We start from the raw sequence: 18,040 nt of genomic DNA, 5'->3' as shown, positions 1-18,040 counted from the left end.
CATACATGGTATGAGTGTAAAAACCAATGGGCAGCCATTTGCAGGCACACCCACCTTGCCTTTCTCCAGTAACCACGCTGTGGTAGGTTCATGCTACAAATAATTCTCTGCAGTGTTTGTTTCCTTGCTATCTAAAGACATGACCTCAGTTAGCATGAATTTGCACCTGAAGAATACACTTTAAATGTCATGAAGTAGCTGTCTGTGGCAGTTCCTTGGAATGGATCAACTCCTGTTCCTGTTGCTACAGTCCTTTGCACTTCAAGTCCTCTACTGACTGCAGAGAGAGCTATTGTAACGCAATGTCCTCATCGTCTGAGCTGGAAATCTTCCCTCCCTCGTGCCTCAGAAAACACTGGATGTGTCAGGCAAGAGAGACTGAATAAGAATTCTCAATTGTCCACCACCATAGCATGCTTTCATAACTGTAGCAGTCTGCTTCCCTTCTCTCGCTGTTTTGGTGTTTTTCTCTGTGGCTGTTGGACTCAGCTGCCTTCCAGAGGGTAGTTAATGAGACAGATTATCATCCTAATGTATTTTGGAGAGGTGTAGTTATTTCCTTATTTTTCTTCATCACCTCCAGCCCAAACGCTCTTTCTGCCTTCTCTCTCCCATAGCAATACTTTGAGGAGGTATTGTTCCTTTTCTGGTACTATTTGATTACATATTCCAGGTAGTATTTAACAGAGCCTTGTGCCATTTAGACCAGTATTTCGTCTTCCAGTTCTATTGCTTTCTTATTTTGCAGTAATAAAGCTTATCTGAAATGTTTAAAGAGAGAGAGATTTTAAAAATTAGAAAGTTCAAAATTAGAATTGTTAACAAACTGAGTGAGAAGAACATTAGTCTCTTCTGCTGTTCTGGTACAAATAGAGCAGACTTGTATCTTGTTATGTTTGTCTTCAGTCATTACTATAATCTATTTAGGGAAAGGGTTATAACTCCTGTGCTAGCTTGGGATGATTCACTGATCTGGCATTTAATTTAAAAAGACAAACACATTTTTGGATGCTCCAGCGTATGGTGTTGTGCACAATCTCCTGCCAATGTCTAGTTCAGTCTATGCCTGTGCTGCATGCCACACTTGTGTGTAGTGGAAGTAGAAGCCCATGCAAACTTGCCTTGGTTGGACAGCTTCACACGAGTGAGTGAAATGATTATATCCATTTTGAAGTGCAAAGCTTGATATGAAAACCTGACTTTAAAGTAAAGTATTTTTTGTTCTGCTGTGTTTCCCTAGTAGCCCTTCAGGAGTAGATGCACTGTCGTACTCTGAGTGTTGCTGGTACTCAGGCTGATCGTTGAGTTGCTGGATGGCGTGAGCTTGTTTTTTGCTGGGTTGGTTTGTTTGTTTTGTTTTTAAACCTTCTGTGTTAGCTAGGTTAAAATGTGTATATATACTGGTGAAAATATGGTAGTGGGATGCGTTTTAATGCCTCTCTGTTTTTAACTAAAGAAGCCTTTGCATTCAGTTACTGTGGACAATTTGTAAGCTGTTTTTTTGCTGACATTGATCATCTGCATCCCTGTTGCTCACTGAGTTACTTGTGTAATCCACCCTGCTGTCTGGATGCTCGCAGAACTGGGATCAGGTTCTTGCTGACAGCTGTTCAGGATTGGATTACCAAGGAGATCATGTGCCCTGGTGGGGATAGGGGAGCTTGGCTCTCTGTGCTCCTGTAGGGGCAGCCTCGCAGCTGGTGCTGGTTCTCACAGGACCTGGCTACTTGGTTTTGGAAGGAAAATGGCTCTCCTGCTGGTAAAGGACAGAAAATGTAAGGCTGGGGGAAAACTGGGGAGAAGAGACAGATGAAGGTGCCAGCTCATCCACACACATGCAGTCTAGGTGTAGAAATCAAGACGCTCTGACCAGCCTGGCATATGATGGACAATTAGTGGAATTGTGCAGCTTTACATGACCAGTGCTTTATTTGGCACGCTTTTATTTTGCTGACTCAGGTGCATTAAACTGGATTGTTCAGGCTGTTACGTAGTTTCTAGATAACATCTTCATGAATTCTTGTCATATGTTATCTCATGTACAATTTCTATTACTCTTGAACGTTTCTCAAGGGTCATTCTGCTGTTACCTGCTCGTTGCCTGGCCCTTCATTATCAAGTTTTATTGATAGTATTTGTTTCAAGATGTCTTGTTGATCTGACCTTCTAAAATGTGACCTTTGTCCTTTTTTTAATTATTTATTAATGCTCTATAATTAACCATTTAGGCAAGGTAAGAGGAAATTTTACACATCATTTAACTTCAAAATTTGGAGCGAAAAAGTGTTTAAAATGCTAAGATTTGTTTCAGGTTGTATATGCATACTCTGTATCCTGAAGACGTAAGTTCGGGCGGTTCAGTTCTGCCAGTCAGTGCAAGAACCTGATCCGAGGTCTGCGACCTTCTCAGGGCCTCTCCTGTCAGGACATCTCCCGGATCAATGCCCTGTGCTGTGTGTGGAAGGGGAGGACGATTCCCAGCGTGAGGACAGAGCAGCAGGTTCTCTGCACCGGAGTGACGTGAAGGCAGCATTTAGCTGTAACGCTGCCGTTTGGGACTGCCCGGCCTGCAGAAGAGGAGGCTCAGGGAAGGCTCCCCCGTGTCTGTGAACGCCTGGAGGGAGCCTGGCTGCGCTCGGCGGTGCCTGGCGCCCAGGCAAGGGGCAGTGGGCACAGCCTGGAGCACCAGAGGCTCCACCTGAGCACCAGGAGGCACCGCTGGGCTGGTTGGGAGCCGGAGCCCTGGCACGGGCTGCCCAGAGGCTGCGGGGTCTCCTCCTTGGGAGTCTGAAGTAGCCGCGTGACGTGGGCCTGGGCACCTTGCTTGGGGTGGCCATGGTGGTGCAGGGGGAGACCAGAGGGACCCAGAGGTCCCTGCCCACCTCCGCCTGTCTGGGACTTGGTGATTTGCCACCTGAGCAGTCATTTAATATCTCCTCCAGAGACAAGGTGGGATCACAGGTGAGATGATAGCTATTCCATACCACTGAAATACTGCCATACAATTGAATGTCACAAGCAGCTCCACAAGGAGCTGGTTCGCACTGCCTCCCATCTGATGTCACTTTACAACAGATTCCTCAGTTCGGTAAGATTGTTTCCTTCACAGTAAATTATGCTGTGTAGACATTATTTGTGCAAGGTCAGAATAATTTCTTGTTGGCAAATGATGATCTGGTGGCCTGATTCATTTGGCAGTAGATCCAAAACTATGTATACTAAAGATTTTTAAAAGCATTCCAAAAGTTACAGAATTGCAGAATCATTGAAGTTGGAAGGGACCTCTGGAAGCTGTTTAGTCCCAAAGCCAGAGCAGCTAAAGCAGGTTGTCCACAACAGCATCCAGCTGGGTGTTGACTGTAAAATACAAGCAGTGTGCATGAAATGCAGGGTCTATGTGACTCTGAAAACATTGCATTTTACATGTTGCTCTTAAAGCTATTTTTCATATAAAAATGCTCTTAAAACTGTATTTTTATATAAAATATGATGTGTATATTTTATATAAAAATATGTATTTTTAATATATATAGATATATTTTAATGTCATTGTACATCAGCTACTAGTTGTCACTCTGTCTAGCCACATTTTTCAGGTTAACGAGGATTACCAGTCTAGAATTTCTTCTGCTTCCTTCTGGGTAAACCTGATTTCTAGATCAAACCACTGGTCTGTTCCAGGAGGTAATTACCTGAAAGATTAAATAGCTTGTGTGTAGTGAATGGTATTGATACCTTGGCAGCCTTGGTAGTGTTTCAGCTAGAGGCTTGCTGCACAGTACTATAAACTTTTTTTTCTATTTAATTGCTGAAGATTAACAAACAGTGTTTATATCACATCATATAGAAAGGACATTAAATTACATTAGGTATTTTGTTATGCCATGGAGAAGCAACTCTTAATTATTGAAGTAGCTGTGTAGATATTTTGACTGAAACTCCATCTGTCAATGTAGAAGAAATTACTTGTATTTTTAACAACGAGGCACTCTTCTGCAATTATTCTGCAGAGTTGCTTCTGAGATGGTATTTTCATGCACTACTTCTGACTATCTTCTGGGTGAGGTTTGTGTGATCTTCTGTGTATACTGTTTGTTGTCTTACAACAAAGCTGAGCTGTCTTCAGTTAATCAGTGACAGTTTTCATTAAAAATGTGTGGAAAAAACTCCACTTGGGAAGCAGAAAACATCTAGGTGCTTTCAGAAAACTTTTATTGTCTACTTTGAGGCAAGGTTTATAAGTAAGTAGAGTTGTTAAGCAGTTAGAGTTGGTACAATTAGTAGGCTGGACTCAGAGTCCTGCTCTTTGGTACATTGCTGCTTTGTTGTACACTGCTGTTCTGTTTGTTTGAGGCTCCTTTTCATAGATGGATGCCTCAGTTTATACAGCTGGAAAGTGGATTTAGTGCTTTTGCTGGAATTTGCTGTGCAACTTTGACTCCTCTTTTAACTCCCAAGCATTAGTCAAAATAAGCTGGGTTAATGAAAAATGCTCTGCTTTCACTGTTTAGTTAACCAACATAATTTTACTGAAAAATCAGTGAGTGACTCTGGAAGTGGCTGTGAGCAAAATAAACTAATTCCCATATTAGCAAATTTTGCTTTGGTTAGCTTTGGCTGATTTGGGCATTTTTGGTGTTGAGTTTTTTTGTTAGTTTTGTTTTGTTTTTGTTTGGTTCACTGTTGTCATTTTGTTTTCTTTTTCCTTTTCTTTTTTCATAGCACTGCTGTGCAGCCACAAAACCTTTGACTCCCAAAGCATGTGCTGAGGGCATTCGTGCGCGTATGCAGCAGCCAGGGCGGGCCGAGCAGGGCGTGAGTGCCAGCAGGCAGTGCTTGCAGCCGTCTGGCTGGCCTTGCGGTGCTCTGGTGCAACTCCGTGCAGCTGCTAGTGCTGCTCAGCCAACTGTTTGGAGCAGTAGCCTTACCTGTGGAGGTTGTTATGGCCCAGGTGTGATGTTACCTCATCTGTCTGGGCAGTCATCAATGCCAAATGCTAGGTAGAGCCTCTACTGTAAAATGAGAGTAACAATGAACTAATGTGTGTTGGGATCAGTGCACTAATACAGTAAACCTTAGAAATGTAGCAATCTGAGGTATACCAAAGCTTCCATAATTCATTGTTACAGATTATCAGAACATGCTTTAATTTTACTCAGACTGAGACAACTGGAACTTTGATCTATTTTTCTTTTTTAATGAAGCACTGGAAAGGACTCTTCTTAAAGCACATTGAGGGAAAGGAATAACGTGATAATTCTGGAGTATTACAGAATTATCATCATCAATCCCACTGCAGTGGCTGCTGCAAAGGTTCACACTCTTGGCCTGAATTTAGAGCATGCCAGTTCTAAAACTATGCGCTCGCTGAGCGAGAAGATCGGATGAGATTCCCTTTTAAAATGACTGCAGTTACTTATCTGTTGGCAGGAAATGCTGTAAGAAAAAAGGCGTGCTCACTGGCTAAACTTGAAATGTGTTTATCTCCCAAAATTGTAAACCCAAGTGATGTAACCCTTAAGTCAAAAAAAAGGCAAGCTTCTTTTCTGACATTGAGGGTGGGGTGGAAGGAGGAACACTACACTCATTTTTAAGACCATTTTTTGTTGCTCTCAATTTTTAAAAATACTTCTGCAGTTCTTGCATCTCTTTCTTTTTTCTTGCACCTGTGTCATTTTCCTCTCCTTAAACAAGGGCCCTTACTCATGCTACTTTTTGCAGGGCTGTTCAACGAAAGCAGAAATTGGGTTGGTGGGAATAACTGGTGTATTGATGTCTGCGTCTGAGTCCTCATAGGACACTCTTGGAACAGTCTTTAATAGAGCAGACTCTCCTTTAAAATAGGAGCATCATAAACTACTACTAAGTAAATATACTAGAAGTCCTGAGAATATCCTAATGTAGATTATCCATGTTTGTCATCCAAAAAAATGACAAGGGAAGTATACAGTATATCTATTAAATGTAATATCCACCTTTGCTTGCTTTGAATGAATAAGGTACAGACAACCAAGCTCATTAGCAGCCAACATAACCCATGTGAAAACATGCCTGGTGAATAAATTAACATTTCTTAAAAGTAGCTGTCTTTTTAAGGTGATGGTAAATGTTGCAGTCTTACTGCAGAGCAGTAATCTGTGGAGGAACTTTGCTCAGCTCTCCTTCCCCAGAAGGATTACTTTTCTTGCTACCTAACTGTCTCCTAAAACATACAGGGTAAGCTTGCTGTGCTTACTCAAAACAAAATAAAAGCCTCATCTTGTTATATTTTCCCCAAAGGGCTCATTCACACTGTCAGAACTGCTTGGGATCTTTCCTTCCCAAGGCGGGAGGAAGGCTCCCGACACGTGTCTCAGAAGTGCTTCACTGCCCGTCCCACCAGGCAAGGACGGAGAGCAGATGTGTGTGTATTTCAGCCATGTTTCCAGTTGCTCAGTTCCTTCTACTTTTTTTTCTGACCATCCCTAACTAATGGGAACTGTGTGGATTGCAGCAGCAGGGTGATAATGTTTCATTTGCCTCTCCTGGGGCCAGGTAAGTCTCAAGGCTTCCACACTGTCTTCAAGCATGCAGGTTCGAATTTGTTATCAATTAGCTCTTTAAATTGCAAAAGGAGCCTGAGCAACCTTGTGTTGCAGGTTTCAGATTTTGAGATTACAACTTGCCCAGAATTCTAGGAAAACTTTAAAATGTTATTAAACCGAGCAGCATTCCTGTTTGAAGGAAGTATAACGCGTTTTTCTGCTCAAGACTACTTTTTTTTGTTGTTTTTTAAATTAAACTTCTAAGACCATTGTCAGCTACATGTATTTTCCTTTTTGGTTTTGCTGTTTTTCAGAGAGCAAGACTCACTTCAGATGTGTTCCTGACGGGGTCAGTGGTGAAGTATTTTTAGCAGGCTCAGTAACTCTTCTGCAGTGCATTCATGCCTCACTTGCTTGGAGTTGCTGTTGCTTTCTCAAACATGCATTCAGGGCTTCTGCCAACACACCCAGGGTACTGCTGCTTCATATTACAAGATCCTGCTTTGTCAGGGCAGAATTCAGCCTAGCAGGGCTGGAGCCAGTCTCTGCTAACGTAACTCTGCGGTACAGCATGTTCGGCCGGCGGAGCGGTGCTGGGGTTAGACTGCATGCTTCCTTCGCTTCGCACCCAGCATGGAGGGCTCGCTGCCTGCCTCAGAAAGAGTACGTCTTGGGGCTTTCCTCCTTTCTGGGGTGTTGGTGGTGTTAGAGCTGTGAATATGGCTAGTTTGGTAGGTAGAGCCCTGGGTCATCAGTGAGTGCCTACGTTCAGCGTTTTTGTTAGTTGCTGCTGCTGGAGTTTGCTTTTTAAAATTCAGTTCACTAGCTGCTGACTGTTGCAACACTGGAGGAATGAAATCAAGTGTCTTCTGTCTGTCCTCTTGTGATACTGTATTAATTTTTTTTCTCTGCTGTTGCTCTGTAGTAAACAATGTTTGCTTCCTAGCTTAGGCTCGGTATTAAAACAAGGAAAACCGTTTGCACTGCTGATGTGCTGTTTAAATATTTGTTCTGTTCTTACTGGGTGGGTGAAGATTTCATGGTGGCAGATTCCCCATGAACACAAAGAAGCTGCAGTTTGAATGGTTTCATGATTAGAAGAGATTATTAAGACAAGAAGTCCGTGTCATTTGAGCCTGTGGTTAGAGCTTTTCCAGTTATGGTAAGTGATTTCTTCCAGGGAGCTTTGAGGTCCAGCTTCCTCGTGGTAGTCCTCTGCAAAGCATTCTTGAATTTGTCACAAACAGCACAGCATGCCGAGAATTTGTCAGAGGGTGCAGTGTACGGATTTAATGACCAGTAAGGAAAGTGAAGAGCAGAGGAAATGCATGGCTAAAATCAATTTTTAATATTGTTTAAAATCTTATTAGCATTAAATTATTGTGTTTTATTGTAATATTAAAGCAGTTCTATGAAACTGTTCTTCAAGACAGAAACGCACTCTTTTGAATGTCTGCCTGAGTATCCTAGTTTCACAGAAGATTTTGGTTGATCGTGTAAATCATGTGCTTCAAATCATCTGCTTCATTTAAACGATAATAGCTAATGCCACAATAATTCCTTTGCCTCACAGCAGAAGAAACTTCCTAAATCTTTAGGTCACAGCTAGCATTAGCACTGATTTCTATCTCCCCATCCACGCTGTGGTGCTGTGTCTAGCTAATTTTCTGGTTTTTGTTTGATCTTCTGAATGGGGGCTTTGTTTGAAACCAGTTCTGTTCCGCTTTGCTTTGCAAGCGGCAGGCGGCTGGGGCTGGGGCCGAGGGTACAGCAGGTCCTGGGGCCGAGAGGTGGGGGGAGCACATCAGCGGCGCTCCATAGGAGTGGAAGTGGGAGAATGACACACTGTGTTTGGCCTGTGTCCTCTTGTTCCCAGAGGACAGAGCTGCATTGTTAGGACAAAGAAAAGTGAAAATACTAAAAGCATTTCAACTATTTTCTTTTTACTGGAGAGCTTTTTTTTTTTCTGTTGTGCTGAGTTGCTCGCCCAGAATGTAGAGCCAATTCCAAAACTTAAAGGTGAGCTGAAAGTAGGAAGAAAGTCTTGGTTCGTACAATTTTTGCTTTTTTTGCAAGTTACAAGGAATGTTTTTTTATATTTTTATATGAGGCGTTATCAAAGCCAGGCTAAGATGCCCAGAGAACTAGCACAAAAGTGACAACTGAGCTATTTAAAAGGAGAAATTATTTTTAGTCAGTCTGTTTTCAGCCCTATTTTTGTAACATACTCAGTTTTGATGACTAATCTTTGTGGTTTTAAAAATTCAGCTTTCTTGTGTCGTCAGTTTAGCTTCAAGTATCTAGGTCTTCAGTACCTCTCCAACAAAACTGGGAGATCAGAATTTCTGCTATTCATATTGCTATAGTATAAGGGGACGTGGGTTAAAGGGAAGAGTTTATGTAGCGGAAAGGACATGTTCTGCGTGTTCTTTTATACACTGTCAATGGAAAAAATAGCACAGGGCTGCATGTTTTGTTTTGTTGTTTTTTTTTTAAAGAAAAAACACTTCTCATAGGTCATCTGCAAAAAAGAATTGCATGTTAGTTGTCAAAAACAATTCTGAGTTGTGGGGCTTTCTTTTTTGGTAAAACAGAATAGTGGGATCTGTTTTTATTTTTAATAGTGCTTTGACATTCCACTTTCACCATGGCCACCAAGAATAGTCAGCCCAGAACAGCGACTTATTGTTCAGTATGATCTGTCATTGCTATTCACAGTGCTGCAGCTTCCTCACATTATCCAAGCTATTAAATTAGCTGGGTATTATCACTTGGAAGCTTCAGCATTATCCAGAGAAGATAGCTGTTAAAACAGGGCAAATAGCAGTTCATTTTCTACAGAACTAGGGTCGTATCTGGACAATGCAATTGCCAGTCAAATTTGCCTTCCTGTGAAACAAGCTTAAGACCGTAACCCAAATGAAAAATAAATCTTAAAAAAAAAAAGGCCACACACAAACTAACAATCTAACAATGAGAGGGCAGCAGGGGAAGGGAAAGTTTCAGAGCAACAGAAAAGCCTTGATTTGGTAAGCACACCTCCGCAATGGGAGGTTGATATGTGAGAGCAGAGAATGGAAATTAATCCAGAGCAGAGCGCCTGGAGCCCAGGGCTCTGTCAGGAGGCAGAACAGGATGCGTGCTGGAGAAGGGCCGGGGCCATGGGGATGGGGCTCAGGGCTGCCTGGCGAGCTCCTGTCTGCTCTGCTTCCTGGAGGGTCATCGCACTGAGGGTGCTCACTCATGCTCTGAGCTGGGATTTAGCAAACAGGCAGAAGTGCAGAGGTTCATGGGGGAAGCAGAGTACAGGTCAAGCTTTCCTCATGAGCAAAACGGAGCCGAAGATAAAGCCTCTCAATGAGGAGGCAGTCTAGGGTGTTCAAGGGACGTTCCCATGATTTTTGACTGTCAGGTAGGGGTGTGAAGGGTAAAGGAAGGGGTGCTCCAAGGCTAATACTAGATAAGAGAGCTTCTGGAGGAAGAGTGTTTTGTAAAAGGACAGATTTAGAAATAATACGTTCTTAGGGTGTCTAAATGCATTAAGCAACACTGAAAGTCATTGCTACCAATAGGAGTAATGTGGCTCTCAAAGCAATGAAAAAAGGTTAAATACAGCGGTATCTTGCTGAGCAGTCCACAGTATTAAAAGATTTTTAATCAAATATATTAAAGAGAACTGCAAAAGCTAATGCTTCCTGCTTTATCAAGAACTCAATTCCAGAGATACCATCAATTTGGCAATTTCTTCTCCATCAATAATGTATAGCTTTGGATTTAAGGTCATGTACACTATAAGCTACAGACCAGTGTTTATTTGGAAAGTAAGGGGATGCTAATTTGGGGAAGACTGATGGAGAAGACAAAAATAACTTGGAAATAATCAAACACAAATGCTAGTTTCTGTGATAGCCAATTGCCTTTGTAGTCTGTGGGAAGGGATAAAATTTCCTACCTTCTGTCAGTGAATTAAGCTAGAACACATCTTGAGAATATTTGATCATTAGATGGCTCTCTGCCCACATAATGTGGTCCAGAGTGATGTAGTTTCATAAAGCTTTGGATAGGATTACCATGAGCAAAGTTTATCAGCACTCATGACGGTTGGATCAATCAATGTTGTTGTTCAAATTATTATTTTGTTTCTTAAAAAGAGGGATAAAATAGGGATTCTTGTGTGCTGGTCACTGACTTTAGCAGCCTCTTGCACATTACGAACCCAGAGCATACGTAGAACGGAGTCCACATTTTATTCAATACTTGCTCTGAAACCTACAAGAGCAACAATATTTTCTTTTGTTTGCATTTGTTTGTGCAATCAGTGGCCCTGTTCATAGTTTGTATTCACATCTTGGTTTTGTGTTCTGGAGTAAGGGAGCCTTCTATACAATGTATTGACATCTTATTTGTGGCGTGTAGGGAATCCGCTTTCTTTACAACCAATCTGCTGTGACATCAGTTCTGACTACATAACTAATCAAGAGTTTACTTCATAAATCATATTATGCAAACCTGAAAGATGGGCGTGCTGATACCGGTGAACTACATCAGCTTTTCTGCCATGAGGATTTTTGTAGAAGTATTACAAGTTCCGAGTACCTCAGTAGTTCCAGATTTTCACTTACACCTTGACTTTGGTCTACTTGCATGGCAGAAGAGCATTCAGAAACAAACCACCACTAACAACAACAAAGGAAGAAGTACATCTACAAATGACCGTGGACATTAAGCTCCTTTAGAAATTGTGAAATGGGTTCTGATGTTTCTGATGAGAAATATCAAATTAAATGTATGCAAACCATTTTAATGAATGTCAGACCCTCAGATCTGTTATTGAGTTAACAATTTATCCTATGTCAGCTGAAGTGCAGCAACCCGTTGTATCATGTGCTTTACATGAAGTTTATTGCAAGTTGGGAACAAAATGTATCATACTAAATCATGGTCTATGTCCTTTCAGTTCCGGCAAATGCATTTTGCCTCGCCATTGCAGGGGCTTAGGCAAGTCATGTTTTTAAATACTGTGACTAACATAGAGCAACTTGGTGCATCACCTCAGTCCCCTGTTGACACTTTAAAGGAAATCAGGTCTCTGAATGCTAAAAGCTAAAACACCAAGACACCACAAGTTGAGAAGGTGGGTTTTGGTTCGTGTGGGCTTTTTTTTCCCTGTGATCTTAATAAGAAGGTGTGAGAGTGTGAGCTTTGCATGTCCAAATATCTTTCACAGTGTGATGACTGGAAATCATAATTCTGATACATAGATATCCAACATATATGGGTAATCTGACAAGTAAAATTTGCTTGAAGGGAAGTGAAAGCAGTTTGAACCACAGCTGAGAAATGGGTTTTGAGGGGTGGGTGTGTTCTGTATCAGTTAGGCTTACACTGGGCGCTGTGGTGGTGTACACGCCAGCAGTATTGAGAAACGAAACACCAAGCCTACTTGGAATTTTTCCATTTCATCACTGTGCAGTTTTTAGATTGCAGCTTTATTGGTAAACTTAATCCTTTATACAGACTGGGCAATTTGCCTTGAATATGGTTTCTGCTGAACCACAGTGATGTTGCATAGTATGCTAAAAGTCTTTATATTTTACCATGTTGGGAAGAAGTAAAATATGTTTATATGCAGATTCCTAACTGGTTAAACATTTCATTGCCTATTTAAAAAAAAAAAAAAAAAAGAGAGAGAGAAAAAAAGACGACAACTAAAACAGTTTATACCCAATTTGAAAATGGGTCATGGTTTTTATTACATTTGTAGGCTCTAAAATATATCAAAAAATGAAATTGGACTCTTAATGCTCAAATTTTATATTTGGTGTCATTTGAGGAAAAACAGAGCTGTGAGTAGATAAGCACTGAATTGTTCTGGATACAGTGGTGGCTCTAGTGTGGCTCATGGGACTCTAGTGGCAGCCTGTTGTAGTTTTTTGGGACGGGATAGTAGCATAAGGTGCCCTCAAAATTAAGTGCTGGTTTTTGTAAGCAGCCGGGTGCTTCAAGTGTTGGTTGGCAATGGTGGGTCTGCTCAGGCTGGACTTCAGAAGCTCAGTGTGTCTTCCCACTTCCTTTTCCATTCACTAGAATCATCAGAAGGTGCCCCAAAGTTTGGAATTGATTGCAGGTAGGGATCAGAAAGATCTCTGTGCTCCTCCATCTGCAGTTTCAACCTGCAAGGGCAGCCTGGAGGCAGGAAGGTGGACCTGGAAGGTGAGAAAGGGGGTCCCTCACTGTGCAAAACAGGATGGCACTGTGCTTAGTGGGGCATGTCACCTCCTCACCAGGTGTCCCTCTGTGGGCTGTCGGCACTGGGGCAGGCACAGTGGTGGGACATACAGGAATGCTGGCAGCCATCCCCAGTGGGTCTCCAGGCCAGGCAGGGCCATCCCTGAGCTGTCCCTGGGCCAGGTTTGCCACCGGGTTCCTAGGCCAGGCTCTGGAAGCTTCTCTGGCGGTTGGGGCGAGGGGTCGGGAGCCACCGGCCATGCACTGCCCCAGGCTCACCCAGAGCATACCTGCTGTGTGCGCCGCCTCAGCTCTGGAGAAATCAGAGGTAGCCTACGTAAAGGTCTGGGTACTCTGGGAAGTGGCATGAGGGACTCCTGAGTGTGCTGGAGACCTGCTGGAGTAATGTCAGAGGGGAGCCTTGGGCAAAGGCTGTCCAGTAGACCCCCAGGGGTCAGTGTGACTCCAGATGTTTTTGTCATGGAACTGTTTAGCTTTCTACACGTGGGACCTCAGGAGCACACCAGCAGGCATGTGAGTGTGGGCAAGAGGGGAACAGACAGCCTGCAGTTAAACAGGATCTGGGTCCCCTGACGGTGTGGATACACCAAAAAGGATGGATGATGAGTTTCTCATGAGGAAGAAAAAAGCAGGTCAGTTATTTCCATTCAAGAGTAGCAAAATTCTGACTCAGTCTTACACCCCCAAGCTAGAATTTTCTTTTGCATCAAGATCACATTCGCTTTAGTGGGATTTAATGCAGTTTTGCATGTACATTTATGCACGTCCTTTGGACTAAAGTCTTTGAAGTCGCACTTTAAATTTGAAAGTGGAGCTTAATCGGCACTAACAGGTTTGTTTAAAGTGAGGTTTCGGGTTATCACGTGAACAGCTGGAATAGACAAGCTCAGCAAGAACAGCAAAAGCTTTTTCAGTCTCCAGACTAGGATGTGAATACTGAGAAGCCCTGTTCTGAACTGTTGTCATCATTTTAAGTGTGTGTGTCTAGCAGCAATGTGGCAGGCAGCAATTTGAGTTCAGTTATCAATACTGTTGGAAAGTTCATTTGATGCAGCAGTAATCAGTATTCTTTGTAAGATGTCCTTAATGTTGATAGTCTCCTAAAGGACGATCTGCCTTTTCATACATAAGTTTAAACTCTAACCTGGTTCATGGAGCCATCTACTGGCTAACAACAGCTCTGACTGTAGATTGTCGTTTGGCAGTACTTTAGTTTTCAGCTGCATCAGTACAGGCTGCTTTGGTCTCTTCCTTGAGATTCAGTATTGGTATTGTGTGATAAACTAGTTATAAAAACATAATCAAAGCTGTTGCACTTATATCAGTGCTATAGGATGTGCTACAGTATTTGTGGACTACCTTTCTCCAGCCTTCCTTTTTTTAGTATTAAGCACTAGTAGAAACGTTTTAATGCCTTCTGAAAAAGGTATGTGGGAAAGGTAAGGGCTGTTCTTCCTATGATGATTAACACTGGGGCAAGAAGCTGCAAACAGTAGAAAGGTAAGCGAGTCCAATGTAGAGCACAGTTTGAATGAAATAATGAAATCTACAAAAGGCAGATAAGTTCAATACTAATTTTATCCCAGTTGGTATTTTCAGCGGAAGTGATCTCCAGTTCTGTGCAGTGACTTTGAAGCCTACAAATTTAAATGAGAAGGTAAATGTTAAATAATGATTAGCTTAGAGTGCTTCTGATCCAAATGGTACCTTATACCACTAGGTTATTGCAGCTTTTATAATCACACGTGGTTTTGTAATTTGTATATGCCAACAAGAATGCTAAGGTGGCTTTAGCCCTTGTGCCTGGGTAGTAAGCATGGGAACAGCCTGTCAGCTTTCAGTTCTTGGGGGGTTATTATGGATCAAGCCAAGATAGCTGTGATTAGGTCTTCTCGCAGCAGTGCAGAAACTTAATAATCGCTTCATAATTAACCAGAAAACCTTACGCAATATTCCTCATATCACTGAGATTGTTGACCTGGGAGTAGGGTTTGACTATTAACTCTTCAGTGGTTATATAAAGCTCTGATTAATACTGGTGAATTTTGTGGCATTGAATTTTCAGTAATTTATGTTCATTCTAAGGCGTTATGGAAGCAAGCTATTATTTTTTTTTCACCTGTTTACTTATGTGAAATATTGTACATTGATTTACTGTGTAGATATTCTTACATCCTGCTAGCATTATTACTGTGTTGCCCTGTTTAGGAGTTCTGTAGAAATTTAGTGAAACTATGAATTCATACTTAATTATAACTAATTTCTGTATCTGAACAAAATGTAGAAGTGAACATCCAATTATCTGAGGACTATTAAATATTTAATAACCCATTTTGCTGAAATGGATAAAAAGATTTGAGTAAGTATTTAGATAAAATTATTTGAAACTCCACTTGTTCCTTCTGAAGTCCTACTTGCCAAAGTCTGATTTCATAGCTCTTAACCTGCATTGAACAGTGGAATATATCAATAACTCCTATCAAGAGAGAGACTCATTGTTCAGCTTGAAGTCCTTACAAACTTGTCAGCAGCTGCAAAACGGGCACAAAACCTAGACTGAAGTGGCTTGTGAGGTGATATTTTCAGTCAGTAATAGGCTTCCTGAAATCTTTACCTTTGATGAAGGCTCAGTGCTTTAGTAACTGCGATGGAAAATATTAGGTGACATGCCCCATTTTAAACCTGCACCACAAACTCTAGTATTATGATGTTGTGTTATTTTACACTAAAGATACCTTTTATTTTTCCAACAAATACTGTTTTGAAGAAGGGGAATACCTACACTGTAGTCCTTATGCAAGCAGTAATTGTAGCTTTGTAGAACATAAGGGAGAAAGGTTTCCTTTACTGAGAGACAATATCTATATGTGGGTTCAAAGTTTGGCTCAGCATGGGAAATTAGGTCCCTTTCCTTCCTATTTTTCCTTCCTCTACCTTGTTTTATCCAGCTGGTAACTCCAATGCATCTTTACCCCTTTGTACAAGGAAAATTGTACTCAGAAAACCAGAACCTACAAATAAGCAATGATGCAACCCCAGCAGTCCTAGCCACTGTAGAGGCTATAAGATAGGAAAACTTCACTGTTCATCACTGTGTCACACAGCACTTCATAAACTAAGTTGGAACATTTTTAAGAGCTGAGCCATGTGTCTATTGTAGCTTCCTGCCAAGCTAAGGATCCCATGTACCCTGACTTACAAAAAGCCACAAACTGAACCATTCTTCAGGAACAGAGCTAATGAAAAGAGAGCAATTACAATTTTTGATGATGGATTCAAGTGCCACACCAAGAATAAGGTTTGCAATGTTAGTAAGAGATGAAAGAGAGTTCCTCAGATCGCTATTTCTAGGGAGCCCATGTTTCGGTTAGGGAGTTAAACTGCTGGAACATCTTCCTGTCTGCTGTCTATTTAAACAGTCTTTTGGAGCTGTAGTTATGTTTAAATACACTGTAAAGCAGATGTCTTGTACTTTTATAAATGTACAGTGACTTTTGGATTTATGTAGAAGGGATTTCCTAGTTTAGTTAGAAGAAAGCCTCTTACTTTTCAAGCAGATCAGGAGAATTGTGAATTCTTCAGGACTTCAGAAAGAAAACGTTCTTTCTGAAAATAAATTCCCCTACGTTGTGTGTGCAGGCACAGTTGAAATCTGGCAATGTTTGCCAATTTTGAAGAGCATTGTTTTTAGTCTGTGTGCTAAATCTGTGTGTTAGTTGCAGACGCATACCTCTTGTTTTGAACTGACAGAAAAGCCACACTAAATAATACAGATAATTAATTTGAAAAACACAACAAAGTTTGTGGTCATTTTACTATTTTTCAATTGCAAGTGGATGAAACTAATGTATGCACTATACAGTCCAGACATATTCTGGTATCGACTCATGTTATGTTTAGCTTGAATATGAATAAGTATGTACAGTGTACAACCACCAGATTTAGTCAGGCACAAAAAGGAGATGATGAAGAAATCAAGTTAATTAAGAAGAACTATTGTTCCTGCAAGTATCAGGATTTAAGAAAATGATAACCTAAATAAGCATCCATGCACAAACAGCTGGAAGTAATACTTGCTTAAAAAGTGTTGGCTGCTGAGCAAGTCCTTCTGTTTTCTTCAGGTTTTAAAAATCAATTGTGCCCTTGCTTCTCTCCTCCCTTCCTTCCTCCCATACAGGCACTGTGTGCACGCACTCCCCTTCCTTCATTCCTGTGCACTTGTGCACGCACCCCTGCTTTCCGCCCACACCTCTGGGTTTGTTTCTGCCTGCTGGGGGTCACAAATCGTGGCCTGGCCTCTGCAGCCCTTCCCAAGCACCACACTGCATGCTCCCATGTGCCAGGCAATTGTGTAGCTCCTCTTTCCTTGCTGGGGGGGCTGAAGCTTCATCATCCATGTGTGAACAGCTGCCCAATGCTCGCATTTAGCAGAGATATGGTCTTGAAGCTGTTGGGAGTGACAAAAGCAGGTTCTTCAGCTGGCTTTTCCTAATTAAAATTCAGAATTTGTGAGCTTTATGCCTATTAAAGTGGCTCTTTTGAGACCAGTTAGGGGTGGATTTTTTTCCCTAACACAACTCAGTTCTCCCTCTTTATGATTATACTTTGAACTGTGAAAAATTTCCAGATGCATACAGACAGAAGTTGTATCATAGCAGTGCTTACATACCTGGAAGTTGAATTTCTAGTAGTCTAGCCCCATCTTTAATCAAATCTGTCTTAGTCATGCAGTTTTGCAGGAGTGTGTTTGCCCCGCTCTTGTGTCTATGTATGGAACTGAAAGACTTCTAACCACAATGTTTGTGATTAGTTCGTCTGCATTGAATGCAGCAGAGATGAAATTACTTGGGCATGAGAGAAGGTGGTCTGAAATTTTTTCATCTGTAACTTGGTCATGTGCTGTCTCCAGAAATCCAGTGTAATATGTGTAATTTGATGTGCTGATACCAACTCCACTGCCTTGTAACTTTTCCTCCCCCTTACCTGTCATCCTTCCTGTGGAGAGCCTGACTCAGAAGGCTCAAAGCAGATCTGGATTTCATGAGCCTTGTGTGTACCCAGGAAGTATGAAGGGAGCTGATACCCCAACTCATTCTACTTTTATTGATGTTCTGTGCGCAATGCTAGGTTGGCCTCTTAGTAGCCCTTCCTGAATCATTAAGAAGTAGGATTAATGCAAGTATAAAACCTGTGTCTGAACAAATACTCCAAAAATAGGTTTTAGATTGATGACTAGTTTCAGTACTGGATTTCAAAAATAGAAAAAT

The 18,040-nt window shown here is 41.6% G+C and overlaps 1 protein-coding gene across 7 annotated transcripts in view; it reads left to right on the top strand.

The window, feature by feature from the left end:
* Positions 1-18,040, top strand: part of TMCC1 (transmembrane and coiled-coil domain family 1) — a 131,195-nt gene that overhangs the window by 84,430 nt on the left and 28,725 nt on the right. The window contains exon 1 of one of the 7 annotated variants that reach the window (XM_032194023.1): positions 7,072-7,187. The exons of the other annotated variants lie outside the window; for them this stretch is intronic. Coding sequence (XP_032049914.1) covers positions 7,158-7,187 — 30 coding nt within the window. The 5' untranslated portion in view covers positions 7,072-7,157. Of the gene's footprint in view, positions 1-7,071; positions 7,188-18,040 lie in introns of those variants that run through there. 7 annotated transcript variants of the gene reach the window in all.

Source organism: Aythya fuligula, chromosome 10 (assembly GCF_009819795.1).
Source record: "Aythya fuligula isolate bAytFul2 chromosome 10, bAytFul2.pri, whole genome shotgun sequence".
NCBI classification, from domain to species: Eukaryota; Metazoa; Chordata; class Aves; order Anseriformes; family Anatidae; genus Aythya; species Aythya fuligula.
This window is presented reverse-complemented; position numbering and strand designations above follow the sequence as displayed.